General features: G+C 46.7%; 1 protein-coding gene across 2 annotated transcripts; it reads right to left on the bottom strand.

Annotated features, from left to right (window-relative positions):
• Positions 1-4,213: 4,213 nt before the first annotated feature.
• On the bottom strand, positions 4,214-18,115 carry LOC117042110 (nuclear factor 7, brain-like). Of its 2 annotated transcripts, XM_033141587.1 has the most exons (5): positions 17,476-18,115; positions 15,569-15,664; positions 13,896-14,129; positions 6,701-6,723; positions 4,214-4,624 (listed from the first exon to the last, which is right to left on the bottom strand). In XM_033141587.1, exons 1-5 carry the CDS (start codon positions 17,878-17,880, stop codon positions 4,411-4,413), a joined length of 972 nt encoding a protein of 323 aa, XP_032997478.1. In that variant the 5' UTR covers positions 17,881-18,115; the 3' UTR covers positions 4,214-4,410. The 2 variants fall into 2 exon arrangements, with proteins under 2 accessions (XP_032997478.1, XP_032997479.1); XM_033141588.1 differs by lacking the exon at positions 15,569-15,664.
• Positions 18,116-19,836: the final 1,721 nt, after the last annotated feature.

The raw sequence follows: 19,836 nt of genomic DNA, 5'->3' as shown, positions 1-19,836 counted from the left end.
GATAGGAACCGGGTGCGGGTCAAACCTGTGCTGGGGAGTCAACCCCAACATGAATTGGATGCCATGACCTGGTATAGGTCCATTGGTCCCCATGTGGACTCCCAGACTGGGTCACCCCTCCTGGACCCCTCTAATGGGGCACACCTGTAAGGATCCAGCCCAATGCCTTCTTCGCCAAAGTTGTGACAGTTGCCATGAGGTAGGCGGAAACCTGCAAGCCAGCCAATTTGCTTGCAAGAGAATATTCCTCCCTGGCCCCAAATATGGCAAATGATTAAACCATAGCAAGGTCCGTAGGCCTTCCTGGGTGGGCCTCTAAAGACTGGGTGGCTGCAAAAGCCAACGCTGACCAGCCAACAGGATAGCCTGCACCTGGCAGCCCCTTTAAATAGGCTAGGGGCAGGTGGGTTGCAGCCCCCAAACCCTTGCCTCGATGGGCATTGCCTATCCTTACCCAGGAGCCTGATGTGGCTTGAGGTGGGCAGTTCCAGGTGGCCATCACCTCCCCTGGCCGTGCTGGAAGATGGCGGCCTCCGTGGACCTACGTGGCAAAGGTCGCCCACTGGGAGTCCCAGGTGAGTGGACATTATCCATGAATTTGCTGCATTCGCCAGCCAAGGGAAGCTTCTCAAAAGGAGGCAACTTTTAAGGTTGGCGCCAGAACCTCCAATGCCAAACTCTTCATTGGCAATGCTCTGGAGATGGCGAGAGCTCCCCCTTCCTTGCTCATAGCAGCAAGTCTGCAGAAGCCACACAGCAGAAGATACTCCTTTTGACCCCGGTTGTTTCAAAGACGGCTGTGTGGGATGAGTCCGCAGTGTTACGCCCAATTGCCACAACTTGAGCCTAGCCCTCTATGCTTTCCCTTGGTCAATTGCACCACTATGAACTGGAGAAAAGAAACCTAATTATAACTAAGCAAAATAAAGACCTAGAGTGGTTTTTGAAAGGACCTCTGTGTGCTTTTCCCTTCTTCAAGCGCCCTGTTCTCTGGGCAGAATTGATGTTTACTTAGTTGCTGTTAACATTATAGTGGCACCTGTCTCCTTTCTGTAGACCAGGCTCTGCCATTGGTGCCATTATAAAGCCCTAAATTGAAGTTATGTAATCTGGCTATGGTTTTCCCAGTAGTAATGGTTTTCCCAGTAGTAATGTACGGAAGTGAGAGCTGGACCATAAAGAAGGCTGATCGCCGTAGAATTGATGCTTTTGAATTATGGTGCTGGAGGAGACTCTTGAGAGTCCCGTGGACTGCAAGAAGATCAAACCTATCCATTCTCAAAGAAATCAGCCCTGAGTACTCACTAGAAGGACAGATCCTGAAGTTGAGGCTCCAGTACTTTGGCCACCTCATGAGAAGAGAAGAATCCCTAGAAAAGACCCTGATGTTGGGAAAGATGGAGGGCACAAGGAGAAGGGGACGACAGAGGATGAGATGGTTGGAGAGTGTTCTCGAAGCGACTGGCATGAGTTTGGCCAAACTGCGGGAGGCAGTGGAGGATAGGGGTGCCTGGCCTGCTCTGGTCCATGGGGTCATGAAGAGTCGGACATGAATGAACAACACCAATTTGGCTACAAAAAAAATGTACCTTAGGCTACTTCTAACACATTTTAGCTTCCTTTTGGGGATGGGTGGGAAGGGAGGATAATGTGCTTAACATTTGCTGGATATTTACAAAGTTTATTGTAGGGTTTGAGGTAGATAAATTTAAATATGTTCATTTTAATACTTGACTATGATGGTGTGAAGTATGCTTATACTGTAATGAGTTTGGCTTTTTCTGTTTAGAATCTTAACTGTGCAGAGTTCTGGTTAAGTCTTTTTGTTCACAAGCATAAATATATTAAGCACGGTTATCCTGGAATGTTACTAACTGCCTATGTAAAATTAGCAGACATATGTATGGATCTTTTTGTACTTTTTAATTTCATTTTAAAGTTGGCTCTCCAGCTCCTTGAAAGATTCCATCAACTGGGTCTCTGAAAAATTTTACACATCACTTGGGAAGACAGGCGAACTAATATCAGTGTACTGGATGAAGCAAAGATCTCCAGTGTCAAAGCAATGATTCTTCAACATCAACTTTGTTGGACTGGTCATGTTGTGCAGATGCCTGATGATCATCTTCCAAAGCAACTACTCTATTCCGAACTTAAAAATGGAAAGCGTAATGCTGGTGGTCAACAAAAGAGGTTTAAAGACTGTCTCAAGGCAAATCTATAAAAAAGTAGTATGAACACCAACAACTGGGAAACACTGGCCTGCGAGCGCTCCAGATGGGGAACAGCCTTTACAAAGGTATCATGGGCTTTGAAGACACTCGAACTCAGGACACAAGGGAGAAACATGCTAAGAGGAATGCACACTTGGCAAACCCTCACCGTGATCAACTCTCGCCCGGAAACCTATGTCCCCACTGTGGAAGGACGTGTGGATCCAGAATTGGCCTCCACAGTCACTTTATGGACTCACTGTTAAAACTGTGTTTATGGAAGACAATCTTACTCGGCTACGAGTGAACGCCAAAGAATAATAATAAACACTTTCTTAACGGGGACACACGGATGGACGGACACACACACACACACACACACACACACGGACGGACGGACACACACTTGCATTTCCACTCGCTCATGGGTGGGAATTTATTTGGAAGTTGTTCTTGTGTGTCCTGCATTTGTGTGCATGTGAGACAGTCATAACCAATTCCAATTATCTTAACATGGGACTGTATGGAGCTTGAGGTTTTTATTGAGGTTTGAGAACATTATGGAGCTGCGTAGTGTTTACAAATGGAAGCTACCAGACAACGTGTTTCAAAAGTGGCCTTCAACTTATCATTGCTTACTTCTGGGCTTGGGAAGTAAAATGTAACCTTGATACACAATTAGCCTTGATGCTTTTCATTTTGCTTGCCTGTGACTGTAGGAATTCTGCTTGCTTGTTTTGTTAGCGGAACAGAGATGAGCTGTGTTTTGGGAGCACTTCCCCTTCAGCTAATAATTTTCTGGTTTTCCAAAACTGGCCATGGCAGTTGCCAAAAAGAAGGGGGGAAAGGGGGGGGGAGACAGGACCATTTGCTTTGGAGGTTGTTAAGGTTAAGTGGACCAATAAGGACAAAAAATATAGAAGCCAAGCAGAAATTACAAGGACCCTTTTTTGCACAACCAAAGAAGTACAGCTCACAGCTTCTGTTTAATTGCTGAAGACAACACTTGGCTCTGCTCTTTGACAATTTCAATGCCCTCCCTCCGGCATGGAATTATCGTTTTGGGGTTAGGGAGAAGCAAGTTGTTGTCTATTATTTAAATTGTGTTTTGCTTCTGTGCTATAAGGTGGTCCAGGGATCTTCTTGTGAAGAGTGGTTTTTTTTGGGGGGGGGGTATTTATTTATTTTCTGTTCCTTCCAACACCATCGGCGAACAATGCAAATTTCAATAAATCATAAATTTAAGAAGCATTCAGTAATTAGGTACAAACAAGACATATCAACAGAGGATACAGGTCATTTCAGAGGGCCAAGTCATAGGAACATGATATTCTGCAAATAGGAATGTTTCGTGCTGATTTGGGATTCATTTTTTTTTAAATGAAACAGTAACTTTACAGAATACTACAGAGCAGGGGTGGGGAACATTTGGTTTTCTGAACTAATTCACATCATCGCTAGTTGTCAACCATATTAGCAGGGGGCTGCCGGGAGTTGTAACTGAGCATCATCTGGAGGGCGAAAGGTTCTCCACATCTGCCAAAGTGTATGCCATCTAATGCCCATGTTTGGTTTGCCAAGAATGAAGTAATACCTGCTGGCAGTGCCAGCTTCCACTTCTGGGGTCCCTGGACAAGACCACAACTTTCCCCACACAGCTGCTGAGCTGCCCTCCCCCTCTGCGCCATCCCCACTGCTGCTCAGGGGGAAAAGGATGTTTTGGACTACAACTCCCATCAGCTAGCTGCACGCAACACACGCTGGCTGGGGCTGGTGGGATTTGCAGTCCAAAACATCCGAAAGGCGCCATTCCAGCAAAGGCCGATATGGGGGTGTGTTTTCAAAACAGCAAGTGTCACTTCCTCAGCGCTGCCTCAAAAGGAGCTACCGGTTCTCTCACACTGTTATTATAAAGTCCGTACAAAAATATTACCCTCCATTAAAACTGTAGTGGTGCCACTAGTGGAATTAATGGGTATGGGGAAGAGAGAAGGGGTAGTTGGTGGTTGGGGAGAGAATAAATAAACAAACCAGAGCACTGTCAGTACTATAGTTCAGTTGCAGGCAATCACTTGCAGCCAAGCAGATAACCGCACAAGGCCATCTATGTATAAAAGTCAGGAGGCCATTTTGCCTGTAAAGACCGGACCAGGAGCTCCCCCCCCCCCAATGGCTCACTTCTGCAAGGCAGGTGGGATCACTCTCTGGGCTCAATAGATTGCAAAGTTTTCTTCCACGCATCAAAATCCAGCGAGGCCTCGAATTCCTCGAGGGCTGCAGCCTCTGACGTCGCAATGGCAAAGGATAAATCCGAATTATCTTCCAGGTCATTGTCCTCGCATTCATCGTTGTTACACTCTTCCTCGATTCCAGCCTCTTCTTCGCCATTGTCTCCCTCGTCCTCCGCATTTCTGAGGGAGGAGAACACCGCTGTGTATACCAGATTGCCAGAGAGGGCTTGGCCCATGGATCACACCCCGCTTGCCACTAAGCCAGAGCTGTCAACCTTCCTTATTTTTGCATTGGGAAACGGCCATAGCTGTCAACATTCCCTTTTTTTGCAATGGGAAACAGCGCTGGAATAAGGGAATTTCCCACAAAAAAAGGGACAGCTGTGCACTAAGCGCCTTGGCCTGCCTACTGGGAAGGGTCAAAACATTGCAGGCCTTTCAGTAAGAAGCCAAAGTAGGCCCCCCAATGACATCAGCTCAAGTATTTTGCATGCTAACACTAAGCCATGGCTCGTGGAGGCACACCTTGCCCAACTGTTTCGTTTCCCAACTGCTCCTGACTTTATAGTTTGGCGGGTTGGCTAAACAAACCATGGTTAAGGAAGGGTCAATCGGCTTCCTTGCTGGTGGCGGTGCTGCCTGTCTGGCACAAACCCACATCAGGGCCTTCTTAGTAGTGGTCCCATGCTTACTAATAGCCCTACCTGGTAAGGTAGAATAATAGAATTGTGGAGTTGGAAGGGACCCTGACAAGGTGGCTATCCAGCCTCTGCTTAAAAACCCCAGGGAAGGAGAGTCCACAACCTCCTGAGGGAGACCGTTCCACTGTCGAACAGCTGAGTTACAAGTCTGTCCCCCTCATTACTATTATTTTTGGGCAGATTTCTTCTTAAGAACAAACATTCCTCTTCATCCAAGCACTTGGGGGCTGAAAGATACTGTTGCCAGCAACCTTGAAATCAATTAGCTGCGAGGGTAATACGCTTGCTTTTGAAATATTTGTTGTATTTATTGTTTTGTCATCCTGAGAATTTATTTGGGGGGGGCACAATGCAGGGGCAGGGGCAGGGCGTGATAAAGATCTAATAGTAATTAAATTATTACATTATTCATTTAGTATAATAAAACACATGTTACCAGCTCTCTCCAAAAATGGAGGGAGTGGAAATTATGAAGCATTTCAACTTTTGATAAAGAAGGGCAATTTGCACTGGAGCTGGTGCTTTTCAGACAAAAACTATTAATGGGACATTGCTGGGGGTGGGGTTGGAATCCAAAGGCACAATGTAGTCAATTAGAAAATGCACAAAAAGGGCACTTGTCAACGTTACTTTCCAGGAAATCTGGAGTTTTATAATATGTCTGTCCAGAGCAGCGATGGGGAAAAGAACCTTTTCGGCTGGAGGGCCAAATCTTCATCTTCCCACAAACCCTGCAGGCCAAATCTAACGGAAAGGTAAGACCACCTGTCAAACTTGGTCCTCAGGATGGAACTCCCTGCACTTCAGAGAACGAGCAGCGAGTTCAAATCCAGCCTTGTCTCTCGCTGCCCCCTGCTGGATGTCACATTCGATTGCTGCTGCCATGAGCGATGGAGGGAAGGCCTGCTCTCTGCTGCAAGGCCCATTTCCACCTGGCCTAGGGGGCAGGGCCCACACCTACCCTGAACAGCTAAAAGAGGCTCCTGGGAGGCCACTGGGACATTGCTGGAACAACTCTCGGGTGGGGGCAACTGGCTAAAATATTTTAAACAGGTCTAATTTTGATTCCTCCGTTTCATTTTTGTTGGGTTGGTGTTGGTTACAATGTTTAGTTGGGGTTGGCGGTTACTTTAATTTGGGTATTAACTGTAAACTGTTTCTTATTATTGCTATTATTATTATTGGCTTTTTATTGATTTATTGGTTGGTTTGTTGCTTGTATAGGATATCTTGTTTTCTAGTGGCTTGACGTTTTGTTGGGTTTTATATGTTGTAAGCTGCCCAAGTGTTGCTGGGAAACCCAGCCAGATGGGCGGGGTATATAAATTAACAAATATTATATTATATTATATTATATTATATTATTATTATTATTTGATGTCAGGTGTGGGGCAGGCAGACGTGGTTTGTGAGGGGCCAAATGGGAAGGCTGGTGGGCTAAATCTGGCTTCTTTGGGTAAGGGACTAAAGGGGTTCAAAGCCAAGGGTCTCGTGGGAAGAGACATTTTCTGAAGACGTTATGGCACAGGGGTGAAATATGAATGCATAAACTTACTCTTCCATCACTTGCTTGAAGCCCTGCAGGAAAGAACAACTGAGATGTAGTCATTCAGCTCTTCCTCTCTTCACCGTCCCCTCAAAACATGGAAGAACTAACAGCACTCCCCTCGCAACACCAGAGTTCAAGGATGCAAGTCCAGCCAGGCCAAACCAAAGTCAATTTCTCCACATTCCTCAAGATACTTCTACTGTTTTTCTGTATTTGATCACATACATATGCTTTCGGGTCTTGAAGTGTTCACCACTCTGGTACTTTATATCAGTGTTTTTCAACCACTGTTCCGCGGCACACCAGATGTTGCCTGGTGTGCCGTGGGAAAAATTTGTTTATTTGATTACTATTCAAGAGAATTACTTTATATATAGTCAATATAGGCAAAGAGTTAATTTTTTTAACATTTTCTAATGGTGGTGTGCCTCGTGATTTTTTTCATGAAACAAGTGTGCCTTTGCCCAAAAAAGGTTGAAAAACACTGCTTTATATGTCGAGCGGTATAAATATTTGTACAAATAAAATAAGCAAGGCAATAGTAATAATTAGGATTATTTATCAAGTGCCTACAAAGAAACACCCAAGGGGCAACTACAGTGGTACCTCGGGTTACATACACTTCAGGTTACAAATTCCGCTAACCCGGAAGTAGTACCTTGGGTCAAGAACTTTACCTCAGGATGAGAACAGAAATTGCGCGGCGGCAGCGGGAGGCCCCATTTGCTAAAGTGATACCTCAGGTTAAGAACAGTTTCAGGTTAAGAACGGACCTCCAGAACTAATTAAGTACCTAACCAGAGGTACCACTGTATACACAAAACAAAAATACAAGCATGTGTAAAATGATACAGGCAAAAACAAAGTCTTGTGACGGCCTGTAAGAAAGCTTATTGCTCATACATACTAAATGAGAAGTCCTCAAACGCTGTTGGACTACAACTCCCATCATCCCTAGTCATTGGCTAGGCTGCTCGAGGCAGATGGAACTGGCCTTGTTACAGGTGCCACGTTTTAAGAAATCAATGATACAGGCGCCTTCATTGTACTCCTTTTGGTACCCAATAAAAAGATTTTTGTTTATGCATTGAAATGTTGCTGAATCTGTTTTTGGTTTTTTTAAGCTTAAAGGTAAAGGGACCCCTGACCATTAGGTCCAGTCTTGGACGACTCTGGGGTTGTGGTGCTCATCTTGTGTTACTGGCTGAGGGAGCCGGCGTACAGCTTCCGGGTCATGTGGCCAGCATGACTAAGTTGCTTCTGGCCAACCAGAGCAGCACATGGAAATGCCGTTTACCTTTACTTTTAGGCTTACTGTTCATTTTAATCATTGTTCTATGTCTTAAATGTTGTAGGGAAAGTCTGGGTTACAGTATTCCCCCCCCCCCCAAGATAACCCTTGGGCCAGATTGATAGCTCCGTTGGTTAGAGCATGGCGCTGATAACGCCAGGGTTGCAGGTTCAATCCTCGTATGGGACACCTGCATATTTTTTCATTGCAGGGGGTTGGACTATATGATCCTCACAGTCCCTTCCAACTCTACAATTCTATATATTGTGCACATATAAAGAAAGGCAACCTTAGGGTAGAGCTTTCCAAACTGTGTCGTGACACGTGCAGTGGTGTCCAAAAAAATTTCAAGATTTGATGAAGTGAAGGGCTGTGGGGGCCGACCAATGGGCTAACCAAAGTTGTTGATTTTTTAGGAATGAAGTTTTTGAGCTTTTTTAAGGGTTGGAGTTGTTGAGGTTTTTTTTAGGATTTTACCCCAGAAAATAAACTGCTACAGGGGCCGGATTAAACCGACCGGCGGGCCAGATTGGGTCCCTGAAACGGACTTTGGACATGCCTGCGTTAGTGTGTCAGTTGCAATGTGTAGGTGTGTTGCTCAAACGCTCCCCATACTCCTCCCAGGGCTGGAAAGGGGTTTGTTTAACCTCCGGTTTGCTAGTAAAAATGAACTACTTTGTCGCATGTCTAAAAAGTGTGTCACCAATATGAAAAAGTTTGGAAAGCTCAGCCTGAGGGCTTGATAACAACCGAATATGTGAGTTAAGAGCGATGAGTAAAGCAAATTGACAGCCATATTAAATCAGATCTAGTTTAGCCGTATTGCTTAGAGCTAGCTATCATTATCTGGCCAAACTACCGTATTCACTCAAATATAATGCTCACTTTTTTTTGGCCAAACTACGTTGTGAAAATTAGTTAGATTTGATGGTGCATTAAAAAGGTAAAGGTACCCCTGACCATTAGGTCCAGTCGTGGATGACTCTGTGGTTGCAGCGCTCATCCCACTCTATATGCCGAGGGAGCCAGCATTTGTGTAGGGAAACTGTTTGGGCGTATATGACAAAGACCACTAACTGCCCTTATCAGAAAAGACCATGCACCAACGTATACCACACCTAACTGGGTGCAGTGAGAATCACAAACACACAGGCCCATTTACTTACGTAGACATGGCATGTTGTAAGAATGTAGTCCCACCCTACCCATATATGGTACTTGCATATCCTATGGCTGATGAAATGTAGTCCAAATATGATGAAATGTTCCTGTATGCTTTTGTATAAATAAGGCTCTTGCAGCCCAAATAATCATCAGACTCTTTCAACCCACACTGTTGTGAGACTGGTCATTTCGCACAGGACGGGCTGGCTCCCGTCAGATGGTGCCCCGTGTGTGTGACTTCGGACAGTCACGACGCCTTCGCTTAGGCTTCAGCGCTCACCTCGACCCGGCAAGGGTTTCAAGGCGCCTCCTCATCCCTCGTGGATCCCTCGGTGAGCGCTCCCCCCCATACCTTTAAAAATGGGGAAATTTCTACGCCTTCGGCTGCTTCCAGCACTCACCTCGCCCAGCACGGGTCTCTGGCGTCTTTTCGTGGATCGCCTACTCATCCTTCGCGGATCCCTGGTGAGTTGCTCCCCCCCCATACCTTTAAAAATGGGGCTATCTCTCTCTGCACCACAGAAGAAATTTTTTGATGCATTGAAATTTCTCCTGGCTACTGACAGCCTTGTGGTGTTGGACAAACATTTAGAACTTCTTATTAAAGCTTTGTCTACCCATTGCCCCTGGTATTGCCAAGACGGCTCCTGGGATTTAAAAGAATGGGACAAAATTGGACATTTCTTCTACACTCATTCCCAAGTAGACCTTTGCGTCCTCAACGCTTGGTGCAAAGTTTACAAGGCTATGTCTACCCTCAGCCCGGCCAATATTCTTTTGGCTGCTGCCCCCCCGACGATTTCTCCTTTACCAACTGCTCAAGTGTCCATATCTCCAGCCCTGCCCTCACCTCCTCTGCAGGCTGATGTGCTTCCCACGGCCCCGGAGGTGTCCAATTCATCTGCTGCAGCACCCCTCCTGCCTTTTGATGTCTCTATGCCCGCAGCAATCCTCAATAATGCAGCCCAGGCTGCCCATCAGGCTGCTGTTGGCGCGCTTGCTGCAGGTGCTGCACCCCCCCTGCTCCCGTCTTTTTGACACAACAGGACGTAGTCAATGGACTTACTGGGGAGGGCAATTTTCTAACCATCCAGCAACAACTGGGGCTTGATCCTTCCTATTGGGACGCTGCCACTGCTGCAGCCCAGGAAGCACTGGTTCCTGTCCCTGATGAAACAACTGAAAAAGGTGGGCGCTGGGGTAGTGCCCTCCAAGGACTCTCAAAACCTTATGGGACATTTGTGGATCGTTTGTATACCACCCCTAAAAGCCAAGTGCAGGATGAGGCAGCACAAGAAGTCATTGTCCGCCAGTTAGCGTTTGACAATGCCAATGAGGACTGCAAGCAAGTGTTGTGCCCTCTGTTGACTACCCCCAACATTGCAAAAGAAAAAATTCAGGAGGACTTAATTGTTACCATGATGCAAGCAGAGCTGACTGTTGCAAAGGAAAAGATTCAACGTACCTTGCCACTCACCTATTTGGGAATGGACTTAGTGGCAAAAGGCAGACGCCGTGCTCTGGCCCTTACTGGCATGGATTTACGAACTGTATATTTGCCATTTTACCAGGAAGAGGTCAACCACCTGATGATGACTGCTACCCATGCCCAAATTGCCTTTGCTGATTTTGTGGGTCACATCTCCAATAATCCACCTAAAGACCCTAGACTGTCCTTTCTGACTGGCCTTCGCTATGTATTGGATTCTCCCTTTTCCCCTCTCCCCCTACCATCCGCTCTTACTCTTTTCACAGGATGGTACCAAGATTCGGGGGGTGGTGGTGTGGGAGGAGGGGGGTGTCTGGCATAGCTTGTACACCACAGATCAGACCTCAGCACAATGCTCTGAGCTCACGGCGGTCATTCTGGCTTTCCAATCCTTTGATTCTAAACCTTTCAACCTTGTGGTAGATTTTCAATATGTGTACAATTTGTTGACAATTTTGCCCTATATCACGCCTGCTATAAGATGATAATTTGTTTACATTGTTTTCTGCCCTACAGAATTTGATTACGCAGCGCAGTCATAAGTTTTATGTAGCTCACCTTCGGTCGCATACACCATCCAGGGTATTTGGCTGAAGGTAATGCTCATGCTGATAAGGCCTTGAGGCCTGATTTTTTCTCTCTGTTCACTGACCCTTTGTCTAGCCATTCGGTTTTTCACCAGAATGCAAAGGTTTTAGCGAAATCTTTTGCTATACCCATTTCTCAAGCTTGAGACATTGTGTCACAATGCACTGTGTGTTCTAAATCACCCACAGTTATACCTTTTGATGCAGTCAACCCTAGGGGCTCACACCCCCTAGCGGTTTGGCAAATGGGTGTTACCCAAACCCCTGATTTGGCTCCCTTTTCAAAGGTGCATCTCACTGTTGACACTGCCTATGGCTTTATTTGAGCGACCCCTCTGAAAGGGAAAAACATTCGCCACACTATACAGCATCTTCTGCATTGCTTTTCTGTTATGGGCAAAACCCCAGTCCCTGAAAACAGATAATGGTTCTGTTTATATCTCTCGTTCCTTTTCTGATTTTTTGCTCTCTTAAGACCCTCCTTCACAAACAGTTGGGAGGCCGCTTCTGTGATCTCAGAAATACCTAATATTGTTCACTAAGTGCTGTTTACCTTAAATCATCTGTTGTACCCTCATAATAGGAATCATACACCTGCGGAAGTTCATTTTCAGAAGGAAAAGGTGTTGCAGTGCTCTTTAGTGTCTTACAGGTTGCTTCCTGATCCTCATTGCTCCCTGATCCTCAGTGGAAAGGCCCAAACTTCCTGGTGTCCTGGGGACGCGATTTGCTAGCAGCAGCAGATACCACCATTTCTACAAATTTATGCTGAAGGCCGCCCCTGCCTTGCCCTGGACTGCGCTTTCTCTCTGCTGGACCACAGGCACCCCTGTGTGGGTGGATCAGTGGCCCTTGCCTAAGGAGAAGCTTGCAGTGGCGGAACAACTCATTGCAGAACAACTTGCCCTGGGGCACATTGAACCTACTATCATTCTCACCCTTATTGCCCCCTGCGAACATTGTGAAACATCGCCCTCGCCATACTGCCCTCCTGAAGAAAAACCGACGGCCGAAACCCTATCATAATATTTGGAGTAATAATATATTTGTTAAAAACATCACTCATTTTGCTGATATGTTAAATTCTTCTGATTGTTGGCTATGTATGCATATTCCTCCTCAGTCGAGATGATCTGGCATTTTATTGCATGATATTCCCATTATTGAGTCTAATTTTGAGTCCTATTGTTTTTGGTTTAATCACAATGCCAGTAGATTCTTGGGACACTATCCTTATTGTAATCCTTATTGTTAATGGCTCCTTTTGCTTTCTTAATGTCACCACCATGAGCGGTAGGCCTAAGGTAGCAATGAATTTACAGGGATCTCCACCGCCTCGCCAACTGGACAGAGGCTTTGTTTAATTCCCCCATTTTAGTTTTGAAATTGATTAATAATGAAATGTTAGAAATTAGGGAGATCACTTTATATATTCGTTATGTTTTAGACATTATATTAGCTTCTAAGGAAGGAGTTTGCGTTTTAATACATTCGCATTGCTGTATGTATATTTGCAATCAAGCACCTAATATTTCAGCCACCATTAATTACATGGAAGAAATGCACTGAATCCACTGAATCCTCCCGATGGTTTTGATCCTTGTGAGTGACTAACAGCTTGGCTCCCCAATGGTGTCTGGTTTTGGAAATTGCTTATGATTATTGTATTGATTATTGTTTTATTGATTGTGATTTGCTGTTGTATTCGATGCCTTCCCTCCCTGCTTACTCAATGCATGGCATGGTGGACCACACCTCGTCCCTCCTCCAGGCTCACTAGAGGGGTCTACGTAGCATGGTATAAACGCCTAGGAAGTACTGTGTATAACTCTGATTAAAGGTATTCTCATATAAAACAAAGTAAGAGGGAATGTAGGGAAACTGTTTGGGCGTATATGACAAAGACCACTAACTGCCCTTATCAGAAAAGACCATGCACCAACGTATACCACACCTAACTGGGTGCAGTGAGAATCACAAACACACAGGCCCATTTACTTACGTAGACATGGCATGTTGTAAGAATGTAGTCCCACCCTACCCATATATGGTACTTGCATATCCTATGGCTGATGAAATGTAGTCCAAATATGATGAAATGTTCCTGTATGCTTTTGTATAAATAAGGCTCTTGCAGCCCAAATAATCATCAGACTCTTTCAACCCACACTGTTGTGAGACTGGTCATTTCGCACAGGACGGGCTGGCTCCCGTCACATTTGTCCGCAGACAGTTTGCAGGTCATGTGGCCAGCATGACTAAGCTGCTTCTGGAGAACCAGAGCAGCGCACGGAAACACCGTTTACCTTCCCACCAGAGCGCTACCTATTTATCTACTTGCACTTTGACGTGCTTTTGAACTGCTAGGTTGGCAGGAGCAGAGACCGAGCAACGGGAGCTCACCTGGTCGCGGGGATTCGAACCGCCGACCTTCTGATCAGCAAGCCCTAGGCTCTATGGTTTAGACCACAGTGCCACCCGTGCCCCTGATGGTGCATTAGACTCGAGTAAATATGGTACGTTTCCCCACACCCACTTTCCCCATGTCAGCTCATGCCCAAAGAATCCACCTAACCTACTTGTGGGACCCAATGGATTCCATGCTCTTCCCTGGCTCTGAAAATCTCATCCAGTCTTTTAGGTAAACCATTCATAAAAATCTGCTCTTACCTTCAGGAAGGCCACATGGTCTGTGGTTTCTAATGCTGCTTTAATGCTGGCAATCATCTCTGTATATGAAGATGCTTCGTCTTTCAGGTATGTTATGTTATTTTGCATATCCTGCAGGTTCCTCTCGCTTATCTTCTGGACTCTCTTCTTAAAATTGTCTTCCTTCTCATGCAAGATCTGGTGGAGAGCCTCAAACTCTCTGGAAATGTGACTCAAGGTGCATTTAGTGAAATGCTGCAAGTGGTAGAATAATCGAAGAAGCGAGGAGGGATTTTTTTAATCTTACAAAGAAAAACAACAACAGCCGTGCGGCAAATATACCTTCTGATTTACAAAATCCGTTTTAAAAAACAACGCACAAATGGAAATCTTTGAATATATTCAGCTTCTAAATTGCAGTTCCTGCACGCGTTATTATTGCAACTGAGGATTAGTCTCACTCAACCACACATGGGGTGACTGAATCTGCTCGGTCTTCTTGCAGAAACGAGAATGGTGGTTGTTACAACGCCATATAGGGATCCGCAGGGGTGATTCAGATAGCCATTTGGAACATGGCACTCACTCAAAAATTATGTGCCTAATTCAGGCATGTCCAGCAGGTAGATCATGATCTACTGGTAGATCACTGGACACCTGTGGTAGATCACTGGTTCCCCCCAAAGAAGCTCAGCAACTTTGGCTCCCCTAAAAAAAGCTCTACATCTTTGCCCTGAAGCCCCCCAAACAGGGCTTTCCTTCCTAAAAATAAAAAGCTCAACAGCCTCAACCTGAACCCCCCAAAAGGGGGTAGATCACTGCCAGTTTTTAACTGTGCGTAGATCACAGTCTGGTGTGTTTGCTGGTCCTGAATGGGGTAACCGTGCCCCTGGAAGACCAGGTGCACAGCCTGGGAGTCATTCTGGACTCACAAGCTTTCCACGGAGGAAGCAGCTGTTGAGGTGGTTTAGCCAAGACTGGAGCTCTTTCCTTTTTGCTTGATTTTAGTCAGACCTGCAAACAGGTGACCCACCACCTAGCCAGAAGCAGACTGCCAGCCACCTTTTGTTTGTCTTCTGGAGTCTCAAGAAGCCAACACTTTTCAGACTATTGCTAACTTATTCGCCTAGCGCACTTATTTACACCTCAGGATATCATGAGGTATAAATAGGGAATCATAACAAATGCTATTTAAATACAGGGCTGGTTTTGTATTTCAGTTATCTAATATATGCAACTGGGTATCTCTTAAGATATTGTAACCAAATGTTGCACGATTGTTCCCCAGTTGAAAGAGCAGGGTTGTTTTTGTCTATGTTTGGATACAATTGGACGCCAATTTTGAATCAAGATGGTGGACTGGTCCTTTCAAGACTGCAGTAACTTTACCCACTGATTTCCCATTTTTCGTTTGTTTCTTAGCATTCCTGAACAATGTGGGTACAAGACAGTTTATTATATTTTTATCCTACCTTTCCAGCAACAAATTCAGGATGGCCAATATCATTCTCCACCATTCCTCTACTCTCACACATTTTAACCTTAGGCCAAGAGATAGCAATTGGCAGAAGGAATTCAACCTTGAACCTATCTTGGAGTAGACCTTTGAACCAGCCTACCCATCTTGCCCCATTCCTACAACTGAAATCCTTTACTTACTCCAAGTACAGGTCTGTGTGGTGTATATCATTTACCTCCATGTCTGACATTTCGTCTAGCTGATAAGATTCGGCGTCACCATTGGTCTTTAGTAAATTCTCCAGGTTTCTAAGAATTGGCTTCAGTTTACACTGTGTAGCAGAGAAAGCCAGAGACACTGAGCATAAAACATATCTATTTTTCGTTTATCGAAACAGGAGAGGCAACACTTGTTACACATTTTGAAAATACAATAAATTGTATTACCATAAAAATAATAATCAGGATCCTTGCCATGGGGGGTTGAAGGCTGGGGGTGGGGAGAGAAAGGGTAGCGACAGGAAACTCTAGAAATACGTTTGTGATATGGTGTTATTGTGTATTTATTGTTTGTGTGTGTCTATATGTGCATCACCTTGCCGACTATACGGACCTTTGTTGGCAAGGTGATGTCTTTGCTTTTTAAGATGCTGTCTAGGTTTGTCTTGGGGGAAAAGCAATGACAGACAGCATCTTAAAAAGCAGAGACATCACCCTGCCGACAAAGGTCCGTATAGTTAAAGCTATGGTTTTCCCAGTAGTAATGTATGGAAGTGAGAGCCGGACCATAAAGAAGACTGATCGCCAAAGAATTGATGCTTTTGAATTATGGTGCTGGAGGAGACTCTTGAGAGTCCCATGGACTGCAAGAAGATCAAAAATATCCATTCTGAAGGAAATCAGCCCTGAGTGCTCACTAGAAGGACAGATCCCAAAGTTGAGGCTCCAATACTTTGGCCACCTCATGAGAAGAGAAGACTCCCTAGAAAAGACCCTGATGTTGGGAAAGATGGAGGGCACAAGGAGAAGGGGGCGACCGAGGACGAGATGGTTGGACAGTGTTCTCGAAGCTACTAACATGAGTTTGGCCAAACTGCGGGAGGCAGTGGAGGATAGGGGTGCCTGGCGTGCTCTGGTCCATGGGGTCACGAAGAGTCGGACACGACTGAACAACAACAACACACACACAGGGGCGTTCTTAGCCCCTTGGCTGCCAGGGGCGGGAAGCCAACAGGCACCCCTGGGGGCGGGGCATCAGGGTGCGTGCATCTTGACGTAATGACGCACGCGATGCCCTGCCCCCGGGGGTGCCGGGCAGCGGATTCGGGAGTCTTTGCGGGCTGCAAAGACTCCTGAATCCGCCGCCCGGGCTCCCTTGGTGGAGTGCAAGTCGGGGCAGGGAGAGGGACGGGCCAGCCCGGCAGTGCCGAAAATAGCCTAAAAAGATTTTTTTAAATAAAAAAGTAAAAAAAATTATTTTTAAAAAGCCCAGGGGGCGGGGCCGCCCCCAGATGTGTCACACCCAGCAGGGGTGCTGCCCGGGGCCCCCGTCCCCTCCGCCCCCCCCTTGCTACACCCCTGAACACACACGCACACACACACATAAAGATATCAAGGCAAATCTTAAAAAAAATGTAGTATAAACACTGACAATTGGGAAACACTGGCCTGTGAGCGCTCCAATTGGAGAACAGCCTTTACCAAAGGTGTCATGGGCTTTGAAGACGCCCAAACTCAGGACACAAGGGAGTAAGGTGCTAAAGGAAGGCACTTTTGGCAAACCCTCACCGTGATCAACTCCCACCTGAAACCAAGGTCCCCACACTGGAAGGACGTGTGGATCCAGAATTGGCCTCCACAGTCATTGTAAGACCATGTTCATGGAAGACAATCTTACTCAGCTACGAATGATCACCAAGGAAGCAGCAGCAACCTGGGAAGTAAGCCCTATTGAACTCAAGCGAAACTGACTTCTGTGAGAGGGTGAAGGCACGCACGGGATTGGACCGCACGTCTGAACCCCCCCCCCCCGTATGTCACCACTGCTGCAGCCGCTTCCCGGGCTCCGAGAAGAGAAAGAAGCCTTGGCTTCGACTACCTGCGCGTATTCGACGGCAGAATACGCAGAAGCCTTGCCACTGACCTGCGCGTATTTCACAGCATTTTTGATCGGCAGGAACTTGTGGCCCCGGTGGCAGGGCAGATCCCGGCAGATCACGCAGATGAGGACGCGATCCTGGAGGCAGAAGAGCTTGAGCGGCTCCTCGTGCTCCTCGCAGAAGTCGCGGGCGGCTGCCGGCAGCGGCTCTCCGTCCAGCTTCATGAGGCGGACTTTCTGGGCCACGTTGCCCAGCGCTCGGTTGGACACCAGCTCCTGCAGCCCGAAGGGGCGGCGGCACTCCGGGCAGCTCCCCGCGTCCTGGCCGGCGGGGACGCAGCTTTTGATGCACGGCAGGCAGAAGTTGTGGCCGCAGCCCAGCAGGTGGGGCTCCTGGAAGATGGAGAGGCAGATCGGGCACAGCAGGTCCTCGGCCAGGCTGGACGCCATGGTCCCCGACGCCGGGGGCAGCTGCTGGACGGGGACCGGCCGCGACCCCGCCTCGCCCTTTCAAGCGGGAGGAAGAGGCGTGCCCACCCGCACAGCGCCTTTCTTCCAAGCGCTTCCGTTGTGGGGGAAGCGCAAAAACGCATGGGGACGCTAGTCGCCAAGAGCGCTGCCTTTTCGGAGCCAGCGCGCACGTGGAGCGACCAGATGAAGCAGGAGCAGAGACTGCTTGTGCTCTAAATAGTCCCGTCCCCCCGCCCAGCAGGTGAAGCGTGTGAAATTCCTTTTTCTAGGGAACTTTTAAAGGCGCAGGAGCCCTGTCTTTGTTTGCATTTGGCAACATTCCATTGCTCCAACCAGCGAGCCGGCTGACCATTTCGTAGAGATCTTTCCCCCCCCTCAAATAAGTCAAGGTCACTAAGGCTAAAATTTACGCCATTAAAAAGAGGATTCTCCCCCATCCCAGTCCCAAAATTACGCACCCCAGCGACAAAATCCCCTCAGAGCCAGTCTTACTCACCGCAACCTCTCAGGCAGCCTTCGGCTTATTTTGCTCCGCATTTTTTTTCTCCCCCCCCCCTCTTCCGCAACTGCCCTGCCTCCTGCTCCGTCTTTTTTCCACATTTCCACAAAGCAGTTTGTGTCAGAAAGTCATTGGGTGCTTACAGGTGGCATTTATAAAATGGTGGACGGGGTTTAGTTTTTGGCGCAGGTCTGATGACGTCAACAGGCAACCCGCCTTTCTATTGGATGCTGTTGGAGTCTTCATTCCTTTTGCTGGTGAGGTATAATAGGCGCGCCAGTTTTTTGCCTTTATTCTATATTTTAGGCATGACAGGTGTGGTTTTTTTAAAAAAAAATTATGCTAGATCCTTCCTCGATGGTCATGTTACGCTTTGTCCTAAATTTGATGCGCTTTGGTCCAGCGGTTACGGAGCAAGGTGGTGTCGCACGCACACACAATGGGAACACGTGTGTGTGTGTGTGTGGATTAAAAGCTTCCCTAAACAGGGCTGCCTTCAGATCTCTTCTAAGTCTGGTAGTTGTTTTTCTCTTTGACATCTGGTAGGAGAGTGTTCCACTGGGCGGTTGCCACTACCAAGAAGGCCCTCTGCCTGGTTCCCTGTAACTTGGCTTCTCGCAGCAAGGGAACCAACCAGAAGGCCCACGGCACTGGACCTCAGTGCCCGGGCAGAATGATGGGGGTGGAAACGCTCCTTCAGGTATACTGGACCGAGGCCATTAAGGGCTTTAAAGTTCAGCACCAACACTTTGAATTGTGCTCGGAAACGTACTGGGAGCCAATGTAGATCTTTCAAGCCATTGATAGCCTTCTTCTCCCAATGAGTCCACCTAATCTTCTTTTAAAGCTATACCAGGACCTCTGTTAGTTTAACCACATGCTGCGCAGTGCTATTTTTTCTAGAAAAAGAGGTGCCGCAACTCACCACTCCCTCGTTCTCTAAGAATGGCAATGTCGCCCTCCTGGGGTTGGTGCCAGGACTAGCTCCCGTGTGTTCCCCCTGGAAAGAAAAAAGCCCTGGTGCTTTTTTCTCTATCCCAAATCCATTTGTATACAGTAGTGCTTAATATTGAAAATTAAATAATTATAAACAGTTTAGAGCAGCAGTATCAGCAGGGTTACATGTGTGTGTGTTAGGCCCTAGCTTGGGGATTGGAACTGGTTTGTGAACTTTAAACAACAGCCCTGTGGTGTGTGCGCCAAGGTGGAAAGCCCTGAGAAACAGCCTGTGGTCTTTTTTCTTTTTCTTTTTGCAAGGGAATATATGGACATATAACCAGACCAAGAATGAGAGTTCAAAAGTTTTATTTTCTGGTATAGTGGGTGAAGAGATACCAAAGGAAGATAAAAGACTATGTATGCAACAACAGCGGCAAGAATTCTCCTAGCCCCAAAATGGAAACAACAAGAAGTGTCAATGAAAGAAGAGTAGCAGA

This window comes from Lacerta agilis, chromosome 2, assembly GCF_009819535.1.
Source record: "Lacerta agilis isolate rLacAgi1 chromosome 2, rLacAgi1.pri, whole genome shotgun sequence".
Lineage (NCBI taxonomy): Eukaryota > Metazoa > Chordata > Lepidosauria > Squamata > Lacertidae > Lacerta > Lacerta agilis.
The sequence above is the reverse complement of the archived record's forward strand: the minus strand, read 5'-3'. Positions and strand labels throughout refer to the sequence as shown.

Excerpts from the sequence above, each read along its gene's own strand:
- LOC117042110 (XM_033141587.1), bottom strand. The coding sequence starts at position 17,880 with ATGGCGTCCAGCCTGGCCGAGGACCTGCTGTGCCCGATCTGCCTCTCC. Across the intron at positions 15,665-17,475 it reads ATGCTGTGAAATACGCGCAG|TGTAAACTGAAGCCAATTCT; the intron begins GTCAGTGGCAAG and ends TCTGCTACACAG. Across the intron at positions 4,625-6,700 it reads TTCAAGCAAGTGATGGAAGA|AAATGCGGAGGACGAGGGAG; the intron begins GTAAGTTTATGC and ends CTCCTCCCTCAG.